General features: G+C 42.6%; 1 protein-coding gene across 1 annotated transcript in view; it reads left to right on the forward strand.

The window, feature by feature from the left end:
- The first annotated feature begins 7,276 nt into the window (after positions 1 to 7,276).
- dennd11 (DENN domain containing 11) overlaps positions 7,277 to 17,760 on the forward strand; it is a 47,072-nt gene continuing 36,588 nt past the window's right edge. Inside the window, exons 1-2 of the mRNA XM_072267682.1 lie at positions 7,277 to 7,586; positions 14,842 to 14,941. Coding sequence (XP_072123783.1) covers positions 7,352 to 7,586; positions 14,842 to 14,941 — 335 coding nt within the window. The 5' untranslated portion in view covers positions 7,277 to 7,351. The remainder of the gene's footprint in view (positions 7,587 to 14,841; positions 14,942 to 17,760) is intronic.

Consider the following 17,760-nt stretch of genomic DNA (forward strand, 5'->3'; position numbering starts at 1 on the left):
GATTAGGAAGCTTTTAAAAACTTTCAGAAGGGAACTAAAGAAGATCATTCAGAAGGAAAAGATGAATTATGAAAGGAATATAATATAACTAATATAAAAGAAGATACTAAAAGCTTTTTTAAGTATATAAAGGGTAAAAGAGAATTGAGGGTAGATATCGGACCAAAAGAAAATGACGCTGGAGATATTGTAATCAGAGATGCAGAGATGGCAGAGGAACTGAATGCTTATTTTGCATCAGTCTTCACAGTGGAAGGCATCTGCAGTATACTGGACATTCAAGAGTGTCAGGGAAGTGAAGTATGTGCAGTGAAAATTACGGCTGAGAAGGTGCTCAGGAAGCTTAATGGTCTGAGGCTGGATAAATCTCCTGGACCTGATGGAGTGCACGCTTAGGTTCTGAAGGAAGTAGCTGGAGAGATTGCGGAGGCATTACTGATGATTTTCCAGGAATCATTAGATTCTGGCATTATACAGGATGACTGGAAAATTGCAAATGTTATTCCGCTATTTAAGAAGGGTGGGAGGCAGCAGAAAGGAAACTATAGACCTGTTAGCCTGACATCAGTGGTTGTGAAGTTGTTGGAATCGATTGTTAGGGATGAGATTACGGAGTACCTGGAAACACGTGACAAGATAGGCCAAAGCAAGCATGGTTTCCTGAGAAGAAAATCCTGCCTGACTAACCTACTGCAATTTTTTGAGGAAATTACAAGCAGGGTAGACAAAGGAGATACGGTAGATGTGGTGTGGTTAGATTTTCAGAAGGCCTTTGACAAGGTGCCACACATGAGACTGCTTAGCAAGATAAGAGCCCATGGAATTACAGAGGAGTTACCCGCATGGGTGGAGCATTGGCTGATCGGCAGAAAACAGAGTGGGAATAAAGGAATCCTATTCTGGCTGGCTGTCGGTTACCAGTGGAGTTCCCCATGGGTCGGTGTTGGGACCCTTACTTTTTACAATGTATGTCAATGATTTAGACTATGAGATTAATGGATTTGTGGATAAATTTGCCGATGATATAAAGATAGGTGGAGGAGCGGGTAGTGTTGAGGAAACAGAGAGTCTGCAGGGATACTTAGATAGTTTAGGGGAATGTGCAAAGAAGTGGCAAATGAAATACAATGTTGGGAAGAGTATGGTCATGCACTTTGGTGGAAGAAATAAATGGGCAGACTCTTATTTAGATGGGGAGAGAATTCAAAACGCATAGATGCAAAGCGACTTGGGAGTCCTTGTGCAGGATACCCTAAAGGTTAACCTCCAGGTTGAGTCGGTGGTGAAGAAGGCAAATGCAATATTGGCATTCATTTCTAGAGGTATAGAATATAAGAGCAGGGATGTGATGTTGAGGCTCTATAAGGCACTAGTGAGAACACACTTGGAGTATTGTGTGCAGTTTTGGGCTCCTTATTTTGGAAAGGATATACTGACATTGGAGAGGGTTCAGAGAAGATTCGTGAGAATGATTCCAGGAAAGAAAGGATTACCGTATGAGGAACATCTGGCAGCTTTTGGGCTGCATTCCCTGGAGTTCAGGAGAATGATAGGGAGTCTCATAGAACATTCAGAATGTTAAAAGGCCTGAAGAGATTAGATATGGCAAAGTTAGTTCCCATGGTAGGGGAGTCTAGGACAAGAGGGCACGACTTCAGAATTGAAGGACGTTCATTTAGAACAGAGATGCAGAGAAATTTGTTTAGTCAGAGGGTGGTAAGTATGTGAAATTTGTTGCCATGAGTGGCTGTTGAGGCCAAGTCATTCGGTGCATTTACTTTGATACTTTGACACTTTATTATCACCAAACAATTGATACTAGAACGTACAATCATCATAGTGATATTTGATTCCGCGCTTCCCGCTCCCTGGATTACAAATCAATAAGTATTAAATAGAAAATAGTATTAAAATTTAAGTTATAAATCATAAATAGAAAATAGAAAAATGGGAAGTAAGGTAGTGCAAAAAAACCAAGAGGCAGGTCCGGATATTTGGAGGGTACGGCTCAGATCCGGGTCAGGATCTGTTCGCAGCCTTATCACAGTTGGAAAGAAGTTGCTGCCAAATCTGGCCATACGAGTCTTCAAGCTCCTGAGCCTTCTCCCAGAGGGAAGAGGGACGAAAAGTGTGTTGGCTGGGTGGGTCGTGTCCTTGATTATCCCGGCAGCACTGCTCCGACAGTGTGCAGTGTAAAGTGAGTCCACGGATGAAAGATTGGTTTGTGTGATGTGCTGCACCATGTTCATGATCTTCTGCAGCTTCTTTCGGTCTTGGACAGGACAACTTCCATAGCAGGTTGTGATGCACCCTAGAAGAATGCTTTCTACGGTGCATCTATAAAAATTAGTGAGGGTTTTAGGGGACAGGCCAAATTTCTTTAGTTTTCTCAGGAAGTAAAGGGGCTGGTGGGCCTTTGCTTAAGGCAGAGATAGATAGGTTCTTGATTAGCCAGGGGAATTGGATCAGCCCATGATCGAATGGCACAGCAGACTCGACGGGCCGAATGGCTTACATCTGCTCCTCGATCTTCTGGGCTTATGGGTTGAGGTGCCTATTCCTGTGCAATATTTTTAATGTTCCACATGCGCAGATACAATCTGATTTTAAGTTTTTGAGGAAATAAGGAATGATGATGAGTGTATTACGTTTAATGAATTTAGCAAGGCTTTTAACAAAATCTCTCATGGTAGCTTCATATTCAAATTAAAGTCCATAGGAGCTGAAGGATTATGTCAAACGAGATCTAAAACTAACTCAGTGGAAAGAAAATATGGTTATTTATTGTTTTATTTTTTGAAATACAGCCCCCGGCCCTTCGAGCCTTGCCGCCCAGCAGCCCCCTGACTTAATCCTAGACTAATCACGGGATGATTTACAACGACCATTTAACCTAGCAACCGGTACGTCTTTGGACTGTGGGAGGAAAGCGGGGCACCCAGAGGATACCCACCCGGACACGGGGAGAATGTACAAACTTGGGTAGCGGTAGGAATTGAACCAGGGTCACCTGTAAACTGTTGTGTTACCCACCGCACTACCGTGCTGCCCCTGATGAGGATTAATGGCTGAACAGGAAGGTGTGATAAATACTTAAGCATAGTGGATGCAATGAAGTTTGCAGATGATATAAGAAGTGGTCGTGTGGTTAAGTGAAGAAGAATGTTTTAGCCTGCAGGGTATTGTCAGATCATCTACTGGGCAGAAACAGACAACTGGAATTCAATTTGGAGAAGTGCACTTAGGAGTTTCAAGCAAGCAAGGGAAAACATAATAAATGGAAGAAGTCAAGTTGAGTGAAAATAGAAATCATGTGTACGTGTGCAGATCCTTATATGTGTCATAACAAGCTGACAATGCAGTTAAAAAGTAGGTATTTCTTATTAACTGAGCATAGAATATAATGGCAGGGAAGTGTACATCTGAAGTCAAACCAGAATTTAAATACAGTGTATAGAAATGGCCACATTATGTCACAAGTGTGATGTACTACTGAGGGTGTTCAGGGGAAGAAGAGGCTTAAATGCTTACTATATTTTAAAACTACTTGAACGTGCTCTTTATCTACAATTTTTAACTGGCATTGAAGACAGGTCTTCCTATGTTGTAAACTTTAATTTGCTCTGTTAGCAAAATTGTTGGCAACTCTCTTAAGTTTTATTATGCGGATTGAATCCTCCTTATTTGAAATACAAACAATAAATACAGACCTGATACCTTTTTATGATTTATGAAGTTTACAAACTATAAGTACAGAAAAGTTCAGCATCAGTTTATTCTTTGCAAGAATGGATGCTGATATGACGATTGTTCTCAACACAATAGACAGATAACTCGTCAGTAAGAACGGACTATAATAAATGAGAGTGGCTCACTAATCCCCACCTTACCGGCTTCCACATATCACTTACTAATACCTGCCTTAACCCTGCCTCTCACGTCTTTATATGGGCTATCTTCCCTCAACACTCTCAGTCCTGTTACATCAATATCCATCTGCCTTCACGGATGCTGCATGACCTGCTGAGTTTCTCAATCAGTTTGTTTCTTTTTTGGGTTGGAACCAGCTAGATTTCAAGCTCAGAAATAAAGTTCAATGGCCAAACCCATAAATGTAGATAGGTAGCAAGAAATGGCTGACTCAGTTAACGGGACATTGTCAGAAGCAGGTCATATGAGAGAGAACAGTGTACCAACAGTAACATTTTTTTAAAAAATTGCAATTGTTGTAAATCTAGACCAAAACACAAAATGCCAGAAGGACTCAGCAGGTCATGCCTCATCCGTGGGAGAAGAAACAGTTAAAAGTTTCAGGTCAGAGTGAGAAAGAGACAAATGAAGCGTGTAAAATTACGGGGATCTCAGATGAGGTTAAAACTGAGATGACCATGGGGTTAAGTTACACCATAGTGGTGTAGTGACTCACATGATGCTATTAGTTATTGGCGTTGGAATTCGGCTTTCAATTCCATTTCATTAGTAAGGCATCTGTAATTTCTCCCCATGGAATGTGTGGGTTTCCTCTGGGTGCTGTGATTTCCTCCCACAGTCTAAAGGCATTCCAGTTAGTCGATTAATTGGTAATTGTAAATCATCCCGTGTTTAGGCTAGGGTTAAAATCAGGATTGCTTACCTACCTCCCACCAGCCTACACATCCAGCACATAATTCTCCATAACATTCATCCATCTCCAATGGGATCCCACCAACAAGCACATCTTTCCCTCCACCCCCACTTTCTATTTTCAGCAGGGGTCACTTCCTATGTGGCTCCCTTGTCCATTTGTCCCTCCCCACTAACCTCCCTTCTGGCACTTACCCTCGTAAGCAGAACAAGTGCTACACCTGCCCTTACAGCTCCCTCACAACCATTCAGGGCCCCAAACAGTCCTTCCAGGCGAGGTTACACTTCACCTGTGAGTCTGCTGAGGTCATCTACTGTATCTGGTGTTCCTGGTTTGGTCTCCTGTATATTGGTGAGACCTGACATAGACTGAGAGACCGCATTGCCGAGCACCTACTGAAAAGTCTGCCGGAAAAAGCGAGATCTCCCAGTGTCCACCTGTTTCCATTCTACTTCCCTTTCCCATTCCAACATGTCAGTCCATGGCCTCCTCTACTGCCACAATGAGGCCACACTCAGGCTGGAGGAGCAATATATTATATTCCATCTGGGCAGCCTCCAACCTGACGGCGTGAACATCAATTTTTCGAACTTCCAGTAATGGCCTCCTCCCTCCCTCCCCCCACCGCTTCACCATTCCCCATTCCCATTTCCCTCTTCCACCTTATCTCCTTACCTGCCCATCACCTCCCTCTGGTGCTCCTCCTCCTTCCCTTTCCTCCATGGCTTTTTGTCTTCTGCTATCAGATTCCCCCTTCTCCAGCCAGCTACCACTTTAACCTCCCAGCTCTTTACTTCACTCCTCCCTATCACCCTACTACCTTGTACTTCTTCCTCCCTTCCCCCCCACCTTCTTACTCTGACTTCTTATCCTTTTTTCTCTAGTCCTGAAGAAGGTTCTCGGCCCAAAGCATCAACTATTTACTGTTCTCCATAGATGCTGCCTGGCCTGCTGAGCTCCCCCAGCATGTTGTGTGTGTTGGTCGGATTTCCAGCATCTGCAGATTTTTTCGTGTTTGTGGTTGCTGGACATTGCAGCTCAAAGGGCTGGAGGGCCCTATTCATCTGGTCAATGAGTTAATGAAAGCAGTTAGGGAGTGAGGACATGCACTCATGTGGGAATGTGGGAGTTGCAAAATGTGGAGTAGGAGAACGTGCCGAGCAGGTCAGGCTGGGTCCGGAAGGCTGCCATGATCCGAAATGGGAGAAAAGGTACTTTTCCTCAAGCTTGCACTGTATTTCACTGGGGTTATAGGAAACCTCAGTGTGGGATGACAAGCTGACAATGTGGTTAAAATACATGTATTATTTTATCAGGGAGGCATACATCTCTAGCCCAACCACAGCCTGCATTCAGTGTACAGTACTGATCATCATGTGTGTGAGAGTGGAATGGGAAATTAAAGTAGCAGGTAATGAGAAGCTCAGGTGCCTTCTATAAAGTAACCACCTAATCTGCGTTTGGTTTCCCCACTGTGGAGGATTCCAAAACCCAGAGGACATCCAAGAAGCAAGAGCATTTCAGCAATCAGAGTACAGTTTTAGATCATCTGCCTCGATTACTGATGAAGCCACAGAGGTAGCAGCGATAAAAGGAAGAATAATAAAGTTTGAAGCATAGTGTGTGCTGGTACACAATTTTCATTCATCATCATTATCATCAGCATTATGTGGTGTGATATATTACATCATTATTATGTGCAATGTCATATGACTTGAGCGAACATGGTCTTTGACCATGATAGTCCTTGGCAAACTTTTCTATAGAAGTGGTTTGCCATTGCCTTCTTCTGGGCAAGACCAGCATGGATGCAAAGTAGAAATCTGGTATTCAACCCTCCAAAGTTGTCATGAGGCACGAGGCCAAAGTCTTTCACGTGGCCAGTTGAGAAAGCTACTGGGAGGGGTTTGCTACTTAATACTGTCTATCCTTATCAGGTCTTAAGCCCCCTTGACCGGTCTTCTTGCCAGTAGCTCACTAGCAATTTCTATTAAGTCTAGAAAACCATACAGTCACATTTAAGTTTAAATCATGACCTGGTATAGAAACTCCAATGTTCAGGAAAGCAAGAGACTGCAGAGTGATGGACTCAAGAGTTATTGTCATGGGTATAAATGCCATGAAAATTAGCTTTTTGCAGCAGACCTGCTCTTTCCTGTGACACTAGTGCCTGACGTCATTCCTCAGTGAGAGTTGCTGCCTGTGAAATTGTACTCCTTCAGAATTTGTGCAGAACTGTTTCTCAGTGAGCCAGTACTGTTGCCTAGTGAATTAGTATTCAATAGATCATTCTCTACAACATCCACCACCTCCAAGGAGGTTGAGAGACCAGAGTCTCTTCCCCCCTCTCTTCTTCTTTCAGCATGTTCTTCCCTCCGGGACTCCCTGGTCCACTGACAAGGAGTCTTCCAGCTGGTTATTTCTCTTTCCACATATGATAATATCTCTGGGTATTTCTACTCTTTTCTATTTTTTTTTAAGAGCATGGATGATGTTGAAGAACTCTGTGCTTACCCTGCCTCCTCAGAAGCCAAATCACCCTTCTTGATCACACCATTTCAGCCAACTGACGATGGAGCAGGTAAGTCTGAGACCTTCCCAAGATGGTATCGTGCAGGTGCCTTTGGTCTGTCGTCATGTCCGGTTGGCCGCGGCAGTTTCCGGGTGCAACCGAGCAGGCGGCGAGTTGTTGGTCGGAGTGACTAGGAGACGCGGCGGCGAGCCGAGATGGCGGACCGCGCCCCTCTCCTAGAATACGAGGAAGGTCCTGCCGTCGCTTTTCCTGCTGGCCCGGGTCCGGGCAGCGGATCAGAAGCGGTACCTGGACCGCGCAGCTTCGCTGGTAGTGGCGAGAGATGGAGCCCGGTACCGGGCGGTCCACGAGCGGCTCATCGAGGCCCGGAGCGCGAAGAGGAGGAGCAGGTGGTCGCCGTGTTCGTGGTCACTTTCGACACCAGAGCAGGTGAGGCCGCCCTCCTCCCGGGTCTTCGCATTAAAATGGCTGCACCAGAGCAGCAGGAAGATGGCCGCGGAAGGGTCGGGGGCGTGTGAAAGGGAGGGGAAATTTGCGGAACACCTGTAGTAGATACCTGTTTTCAGGTGGGGAGGAGGCAGACTTGGGAGCGGGATGTACTGGAGGGTTGGCATCTGAAGGGATGCGATGGGTAACTGGATGTATTGTGCATATGGGGAGAGGAGGCGAGCCTTGGATGTGGTAGGAGGATTTTATAAAGTTGTAAGTATGACTGTATAACACTCCCATCTTCATATGAATGAGCCTGTGAAAAATTGGATTGTCAGTCTCGTTGTCATTCCCTTTATCGAAAAATGTTGAAAGCTGCAGTTCTATCTTTTGCGGCAGATTGTGTCAATTCGTTGTCTGATCATAATCTCTCGATGCATGACACATTAGGAATCAACTTAGTGAATCAATTTTGTGCATCTGTGCATCTTTCTGGGTAGATCCATCCTTGGAATCCTAATCCAGTGCCTGGGTATCCAATGTCTCCACTACACGCTTAACCCAAATCCTGTTTGTCTCTTTGCAGTTTTTGTTTCCCACCCTACTCCTCCATCTCCTCCTCTTCTGAGAAGGAGTGAAGAGGGTACTTCTGATACCGAAGTAAAGAGTTATGTGTTGGCACAGGCATGAGTGGTGTTCAGGGGAAGAAGAGTTGCTTGTTAGGCATCAGAATTGAGTAACAGGATGCAGGGTTACTGTGTCCTGTGGCATTGTGCAATATTGTGATGTGGTTATATTACTGATTGGGTGTGTAATCTTCCTTTGCAAAAAGAAAATATTGCATGTGTTGGAATGTAAGCCAGTTGGATTTGGCTTGGATCCACTCCTGTGCTGGGCAGCAGCAATCGCTTTGTTTGTTCTTAATTTAATGAATCAGACTGGAGTTCAATGGGAAGTATGATGAAGGGTCTCCCCCAAAACTTCGACTATACTTTTTTCTCATAGATGCTGCCTGGCGGGCTGAGGTCCGGCATCATTTTGTGTGTGTTGGTTGGACTTCCAGCATCTGCAGGTTTTCTCTTGTTTGGGAAAGTTTATTATTGCCATTATGTGTCATTGTAATAAAGACTAATCTTACTGTTAAGTTAGTGGCTGCCAGTTTTATAAATAGTACATCTCGTGTTAAGGTATTTGCATCACAATATTTAATGTAGTGAGGGGGTCTCGGCCTAAAACGTGATGCTGCCTAGCATGCTGAGCTCCTCCAGCATTTTGTATCTGTTGCTTGGATTTCTAGCATCTGCAGATTTTCTCCTTTGAGACTATTACTCTGTCTGTTTTCTTCTTTCACTTAGATTTAGTTCTGCATTTAATTTTGTAGTAGAATTTCAACAACTTCATTAAAGAACACACACAAAATGCTGGAGGAACTCAGCATATGAGACAGATCAGGCAGCATCAATGGAGAGGAATAAAGAGTAAATGTTTCAGGCTGAAGTATCTTGCTATGATATTTAATTGCTGAATTTTATCCGTATTTTTCTCCTCAGCCTCAATCTAATCATTCTGTTTGTTTCATGTAATATGAAACGTGGAGGCAAACCTGAAGGGCAGTTACAATTAATTGAGGTTATCACACCACTAGCTTTCTGTTTGTACCCTTGATCACTGTGAAATCAGGAATTATTGATTTAGTATTGTGCTGGGAATTTTTTCTTCCTCTGTTGCTTGAATTTAATCCATTTACCCACCTTTGGAGCTCAGGGATGAAGTTTATAATAATCAAAATTATTGAATATGTGATTTCTTGTACATCAGCTCCAGAGGCATGGAATACTGAGAGGGAATGTGGAAACAAATTTAAAGTCAAAGTTCAAAGTACATTTATTATCGAAGTGTGTATACTTTATACATCTTTGAGACTTGACTCCTTACAGACAGCCATGAAACAACGAACCCCAGTTGAACTCATTAAAAACAAACACTGTCAAACACCCAGTGTGTAGAGAGAGAGAAAAAAAACGAGCCATGCAAACAATAAAAGCAAGCAAACAGCATTTAGAGCTGAAGCTCACAACGCTAGGCATCACTGCAGCCAATCCAGAAGTCCACTCATTGCAGGCCACAGTATCAGTCCAGCACAGACATAAGCAAACCCCGTGAAACAGGCCCACCTCGCATCGGGGCATTGAGTAAGAATTTTGCAGTGATTGTAAAGGCTGGGAAGATTTGAAGTTAAGACCTTTCACCCATTTTATCCTTGATACAAAATTGACTAGAATTAATGGAACTTGATTTCATTACGAAAAAGTTTCACCTGAGACATAATTAAGATTAGATATGTTTAAAGGCATGTGATATAGCTTTAGTTGCATTGGTTGAATTTCAAAACACAGTCAGAGATATTTCTACTTTTTCCAGACCTCTATTCTTTTATTCCGGGCAGATGGGGCTCGGTAACCACGGATGGTAGCTCATTTAGGAGAGGGAAAACTCCAATTTCAAACCTCCGCTGCCTTGCGGCTATACCCGCTCACAGGAAAGGCTTTGGGAGTAAACCCTGAGGAAAAATCCGGAGTCAGAGTCCTGAAGGTGGCTGAGTGCTGTACCCAGCACCGGCACGGCAACTCCCGCGATGCTGCTGGCACCAAACTGTATCGACTTTTGCCATTCCTTTGGACCTGTCATCAGCATGGAGAGGGGGGTCCCACTGCATGGGCAACAGACGGATCTCCATATCAACTCTGCCCTGGCTTGTGCCCTGGAGAGGCCACTCCCAGAGACTACCAGAGGCGCAGTACCCATGGTCAACCATGACCGGCGAAGGCCACACACACACTCTTCTTCAGTTGTCCATCGAAATTCGATGACAACGTCCACTCCTTTAACGGTGAGATGTTTGATGACTATACAGTCCTATCCTGGACCCACAAGCTCTGTTGCAGGTGGGACATGTATATGTGGTAGTGGTGGCGACCATGGCTGCATTTCTCCTGGCTCTCTTCTGCTGTCTTCTGGTTGTTCTTTCCATCTCTAGAATACGAACCCCGTCTCTACACGTCTCTGTCTCTGTCTCACTCACACACTCACTCTCTCTTTTATTGCCTCCTGTGGTTATGTCATCCAAACACAGGATACCCCAGCATGGGTGCATGCATCCCACACCTACCATCAGTTGTAATATCTAATGGGTTTTTTTGGAGCACTCTTATTTTCTATATGTAGATGCATAGATGTATATAAAAGTACAACACACTAACAGGCCTTTGGCTCACAATGTCTATGCCAATCATGATGACAAATTAAACTATTCCATCTGCCTGTGTATGGTCTGTATCCTCTGTTCCCGGCCTGTTCATGCATCTGTCTAAATGTTTCTTAAACGTTGTTCTTCTGTTTCTACCACTTTCCCCAGCAGTGTATTCCACTGCTAACTTATTCCACTGACTTAGAAACTTTTACGCCTCTCACCTTCAATTCATGCCCTCTAGTATGACATTTTCACCTCAGGGAACTGTCTCTTAACTATCTGCCCATGCCTCATCATTTTATACACTTCTGTTAAGTGGTTCCTCAACCCCTGATGCTGCAGAAGAAAAACACCAAAGTTTCTCCGATCTCTCCTAGCTAGTAAAGTAGACCGACAGTTGAACCTCTTTAGCTTCCTCTCCAAAGCCTCTTCATCCTCCCTATAGTATAGTGACCAGAACTGCGTACATTTCTCCAAATGTGACCAAAATAAAGTTATGTACAGCTTGAAAATGACTTCCCAACTTTTATACTCAGTGCTCTGACTGAAGAAGACAAGTGTGCTGCTTATCTTCTTTACTACTGCCACTTTCACAGAACTATGGCTTTTAACATCAGGATCTCTATACACCAATGCTCCTAAAGATCTTGCAACTTACTGTATATTTTTCTCTTGCATTTGATTTGCAAAATTCATCTGTTGTCCAGATTGAACTCAATCTGCTATTTCTCCCTCCAGATTTCCAACTGACATATAATTTCTCAAGTGCCTTCAGTAAAATAAAGCCATCATTGCTGGGGGAAATGCTCCATTCAATACAGATTAGCACTTCCATTGTATCCTGAATAATGGATTGCCTGACTGGCAGACCACAGTATGTGCGGGTTCAGAGCTGTGTGTCAGACATGGTTATAAGCAACACTGGGACCCTGCAGGGATCTATACTGGCTCCCTTCCTGTTTTCCCTGTATACCTTGGACTTCAGCTACAACACTGAGTCATGTCATCTGCAGAAATTCTCTGATGACTCGGCAGTAGTTGGGTGTATTAAGGGAGGACAGGAGGATGAATGTAGGGCGCTGGTGGAGACTTCGTCAATGGTGCAAGCTGAATCATCTGCAGTTCGACATTAATAAGACAAAGGAGATGGTGATGATCTTTAGGAAGGCTAAGCCTGCATCGCTCACTGTTACTATTGGTGGTGAGGACGTGGATGTGGTGAGGACCTACAAGTACCTGGTGGTGCACCTGGAGGACAGAATTGAGTGGAACAGCAACACAGAGGCTGTGTACAAGAAGGGCCAGAGTTGCCTGTACGTCCTGAGGAGGCTGAGGTCCTTTAGAGTGTTCAGGCCTCTTCTTTACATTTTCTACCAGTCTGTTGTCACCAGTACTGGGGCAATGGCATCAGTGCGGGTGATGCCAACAGGCTCGATACACTGATTAGAAAGGCTGGTTCTGCTATAGGAGTCATACTGAACACTGGCGGCTGTGGTAGAACAAAGGACCCTATGAAAAATCCTGGCAGTTCTGGACAATGTTTCTCACCCTCTGCATGCCACCTTGGCTGAACACAGGAGCACTTTTAGTAATAGACTGAGCCAAATGCCCTGCTCCAAAGAGCACAATGTGCGGTCATTCTTACCTTCAGTTATTAGGCTATATAATGAGTCAACCTACAGCCAGGGAAGTGATGACCCCCTCATGTTAGACTGTGGTAACTTATTGTTTTATTCTTTCTACTTGTAATATTTATATCTGTGCACTTGTAATGCTCCTGTGATATTGTAATTTCTTTGGGATCAATAAAGTATCTATGTATCTACCTTTTATCTCCTTTTACTAACTTCATCACTGATCTTCAGTAATGAGGAAATTTTCTGACATATTCGATTTCCACCATGCTACTGAGTTTTGTTGCTTTCTCATTGTGAGGTATTACCATGTATTTTGCATTGAAAGTACAATATAAATGCAAATTCAATCAAATTACAGATTCAAGTAGGAGGAATTTGTGAATATATCAGATAGGTTTTAAGATAATTCTATGCCAATTAAAGCAATAAAGCTAGTACCAGCCAGGAAGCATTCTCTGGATGTACCCCTACCAGCATAATAGAAATGTAAATTATGAAAATAGAGAGATGTGTTGATACTGCTTATGGAGTCATGGAGCACAGAAATGTGCTCCATGACTCGTCCGTACTGATCAAGCTGCCTTCCTGCGGTCAGCCTATTTACATACATTTGGCCTGTATCATTCTAACCCTTTCCAATAACTCGAACCTGTCCAAGTGTATTTTGAATGTTGTAATTGCACTTGCCTCTACCACTTTCCTTGCAATTCCTTGCGTATAAACTTGTTCCTAGGGTCCTCTTTAAATTGTTTTCCTCTAGTTTTAGACTCCCCTACCCTAGGAAATAGACTGCAACAGTTTATCTCATCTATGCTCCATCATGATTTTATAAAACTCTATAAGGTCAGGACTCAGCCTCTTTTGCTCCAGTGAAAAAGGCCCCAAGTGTATCCAGGCTCTCCTTATGACTCAAACCCTCCAGTCCCAGCAATATCCTTGTGTATCTTTTCTGTACAATCTACAGTGTGGAGGATCAGAGGGATCTTGGGGTCCAAGTCCATACGACACTCAAAGCTGCTACACAGGTTGACTCTGGCTAAGAAGGCATACGGAGCATTGGCCTTCATCAATCATTGGATTGAGTTTAAGAGCCGAGAGGTATTGTTGCAGCTATGTAGGACCCTGGTCAGACCCCACTTGGAGCACTGTGCTCAATTCTGGTCACCTCACTACAGGAAGGACATGGAAACCATAGAAAGGGTGCAGAAGAGATTTACAAGGACGTTGCCTGTACTGGGGAGCATGCCTTGTGCGAATAAGTTGAGTGAACTTGGCCTTTTCTCCTTGGAGGGACAGAGGATGGGAGGTGACCTGATAGAGGTGTACAAGATAATGAGAGGCATTGATGGTGTGGATAGTAAGAGGCTTTTTCCCAGGGCTGAAATGGTTAGCACGAGAGGGTATAGTTTTAAGATGCTTGGAAGTAGGTACAGAGTAGATGTCAGGGGTAAGTTTTTTATGCAGAGAGTGGTGAGTGCATGGAATGGGCTGTACTGGCAGCAGTGGTGGAGGTAGAAACGATAAGGTCTTTTAAGAGACTCCCGGATGGATACATGGAGCTTAGAAAAATAGAGGGCTATGGGTAAGCCTAGGTAGTTCTAAGGTAAGGACATGTTCGGCACAGCTTCGTGGGCCGAAGGGCCTGTATTGTGCTGTAGGTTTTCTATGTTTCTATTAATCTGTAGTAAATTAGATTAAGAGAATTCCATCTATGTAAGATAATCAATTTTACATGGATTATCCTTTTGAAGAGAATTGCCCTTCATTTTCAAGTTTGTCATTCAATTGTACAGGTGAACAAAACAATGTTCCTCAGAGACTAAGGTGTAAAACTGTACGTATATTACATACAGGCCTTAAGTAATATTAATACGATAGTATTAACAGACAAAGTAATCTGTAGATGCCTTTAGCTGCTAGTTTTTATTTACACAATTAACAATCAAACTATGATATGCATTGTTTTATTTTCTGTCAAGTGTGTTGATTATAATGTAATATAACACACATTTGAAGAACTCTGTTATTAGGCTTTAACTCTTTTCTGCTCTTATTTTTTAACCCTATCTACAGAAGGAGAGTGATACAGGAATATTGTCAAGTCTCTGCTATTGTAATTATCGTACTTTTGGTATTCTCAGATGTTTTAACTTCCAAAACAGCATGAACAATTACTATCAAAGATGCGCTAAAGGAGATTAGTGTAATTATTGCGTATACAAGTCATTAATAAGTAACTGTCTTCCATTAATTCAAGTTTTCTTGTTCAGATCTTTGACTCAGTAGGCTGGAAAGGAAAAGACAAAATTTGTGATGTGAGGTGATTAATTCAATCTGCTGTCTTGATAATTAATATTTTTCTCCACAGGTAACATTGTTGAATGGCGTTTGCCTCAAGAAGTGGACTTGGAAGGAGTGGAATTTAAATCCATGGCGAGTGGATCTCACAGAATTAACTCTGATTTTGTGTAAGGAGATTTCTGATTCTTATTTTCTGATGTAAACTTGTGTAAACATGGTTTATAACATGAAATGCATCATTTGGAGTTAGTAAATCATAATGGTGGCTTTGTGAAATGTTTACATTGTGCCAGTTTGAATTAAAACAGTCGAAAGAACTTCAGATTTCCATTTTGTTTATAAACTTGTTTTCTGGTTGGTAATGTAATGCATTGTGGTAACATTATTAGTATGTAATCCAGAGGCCTCTAGCAATAGTTCAGCAAACATGTGACTTTAAATCAAACATGGCAGTTCGAGAATTTCAGTTCAATCTGTAAATAAAGAGCTGACATTATTAAAAATAACGATGGAAATGCCTGATTATAAGCAAGCTGCTTTTGTAATAACAGTTATTTGAGTAATGTGCTATTTAATACAGAAATGGCTATTTTTACCATACTTGTCGGGGACATTCCTCCAAATCCACCCAGTTAACGTCTGCCTGAAGTAGCTAGTTCTTGAGCAAATAAAATCTGACATTGATGGTGGGAACAACTTAAGATGACTCATTTGGTGGGATTCATCTCTGATATGGTTTTATACTTACGTGTTCATTAAGACTTAGAAGAGCAGGAAATGAGGGCATAAGATTTATTGTTAGTGAGAAACTTCAGTTTTCATCACCAGAATGACTAGGTAGTGTGACAAGAATACACATAGATTAAGATGTAGCTGTCCTGTGCTGGCACCTGTGGGATCAGCAGTTGGTCTGCCACCTGTCTTCAGGAGAGAGAGAGATAAGGAAAACAATGGAGCAACATTTGGAGATGTTAATGAAGGGGAAGGAGAGCTGTCAAGATCGGCTCCCCCTTTGAACCCTGAACTGTTTGAAGTGATGGACAGGCGATACCCCAGCAGGGGGATAAAAAGGGACAGGTTCGCTAAGGCAGGACACACACGACACCCGAGGTAACAAGACCCTGGAAGCGGTGCGTCTCTCACAAGCCGGTGGGAAGTACCGGGCCATAAATGCACAGGGTGGAAAGGCACGATCGGCGGGAACCTGGTGTGTGTCCACCCTTGCCTGGGTGCCAGGTTCACCGCAGGGAAACGATCGTATCTGGAAACGGAGGGGTCACGGTCGGTGACCTCAGATGACATCACAAAGGACTCGCCCGAAAGCTGACTGCAAAGGTCTGTGTGGAAGCCGTGAATATTCATTCGTTTTTGCTCTCTCTCTCCTTCCCCCACACTGTCCATCTCCCACGGCAGCGATTACTGCGAACTGAACTGAACTAAATTGAACTGAACTTTGCGTCACTTTGAAGCTGGTCATTTACCCCTAGACAACGATAGAGCTTGATTGATCCTGTTATCTTAATTCTATGTACATGTATGTTTATCATTGCTGAACTGTTGCATTCATTATCCTTTTGATTAGAGTACTGTGTTGCTTGTTTCTTTAATAAAACTTTCTTAGTTCTAGTAATCCAGACTCCAGCTGAGTGATCCATTTCTGCTGGTTTGGCAACCCAGTTACGGGGTACGTAACATAAGTACCACCATTGGCATATGGAATTACAGCAGGATACGATCTGCTTCTCTAAGCCTTCTCTGCCAATCTTCAAAATAATTGCTGATCTATTTTCTTAATGCCACTTTTCTAACAGTATCACAATTTATCTTCGTTCCTTTAAAATGCAGACATCTATTGATCTATTTTGAATGAACAACTGAGTCTCCACAGCCTTCTGCAGTGGAGATTTCCTTCGCTTTCAGTCTTAAGTGGTTTACCTCTTTTTCTCAAACTGCCCCTGGTCCTAGGTTCTTGAGTCAGGAGAAATGTGCTTTTTGCAACTAGCCAGTAAAACCCTTTAAAAAATGTTGTTCGTTTTTCATGAGATCTCTTTCTTCTAACTGCTGGAGAATACAGTTTAATATACTCAATCTCCTCATTGCATTCTCCAAATCTTCATTATCATTATAACATTCAAGAAAATTGTATACTTTTAAATTCTTCATAGTTCCTTAACTTGTTGATGTAATGAAATTGTTTCATTTTCACTTCAGGCCATTTCTGGCATTTCCAAACCTGAATGCTTGAAACTGCAATGAGCAAAGCTGTTCTGAATTATCTTACTGCTTATTTCTTGCTAACCATCAGTGACAAAATCATTACTTTCTGAGCACAAACATATGCAGCTGACTATTTAAAAACTGTTCTCCTCAAGCACGGTGTAGTCTAATGGGCACGCAACTGACACTAGTTAGAAACTGTTCAACAGTCTCCTGTCCCAATTAAGTGGTATACTGTCCCAAATAAACAAAGGGAATCTCAACTATTTTCTTGATTAGTTTTTGTTCTTTAAGAGTTGTCCCAAATAGACAGCTGTCCTGTTTAACCAATAGCCCAGTTAATCGGAATGTACTGTACTTAACGTTCTAGCCTTAACTTTCGATATAAAACCTTAGTTTTGCATTGAACTTTTAAACAAGGTAAAATTCTCTCATGTTGTGGCTGTTCTTTCCCCAAAGCCCTTCAACACAAGATCATTAATCAACCCTTTCACAATACATAAAGCAAGATGCAAAATCACCATTTCCCAAGTTGTTTTGTCCACATATTGATCTAGAAAAACACCTCGGATATGTTCCATGAATTGATTTTCCTCTTTATTACAGGAAATTTTATTCATGCATCCCACATGTAAGTTAAGGTTTCCTATAATCAAGGTATTACTTCTATTACATTTAATTTTGTAATTTTAATATTCCTCTTAGCTTGTTGCCCACCCTTCACCTTTTTTTTGTGGCTTGACTTTATTCTTCACATTATCTATTTCAG

Source organism: Mobula birostris, chromosome 9 (assembly GCF_030028105.1).
Source record: "Mobula birostris isolate sMobBir1 chromosome 9, sMobBir1.hap1, whole genome shotgun sequence".
In the NCBI taxonomy this organism is placed as follows: domain Eukaryota; kingdom Metazoa; phylum Chordata; class Chondrichthyes; order Myliobatiformes; family Myliobatidae; genus Mobula; species Mobula birostris.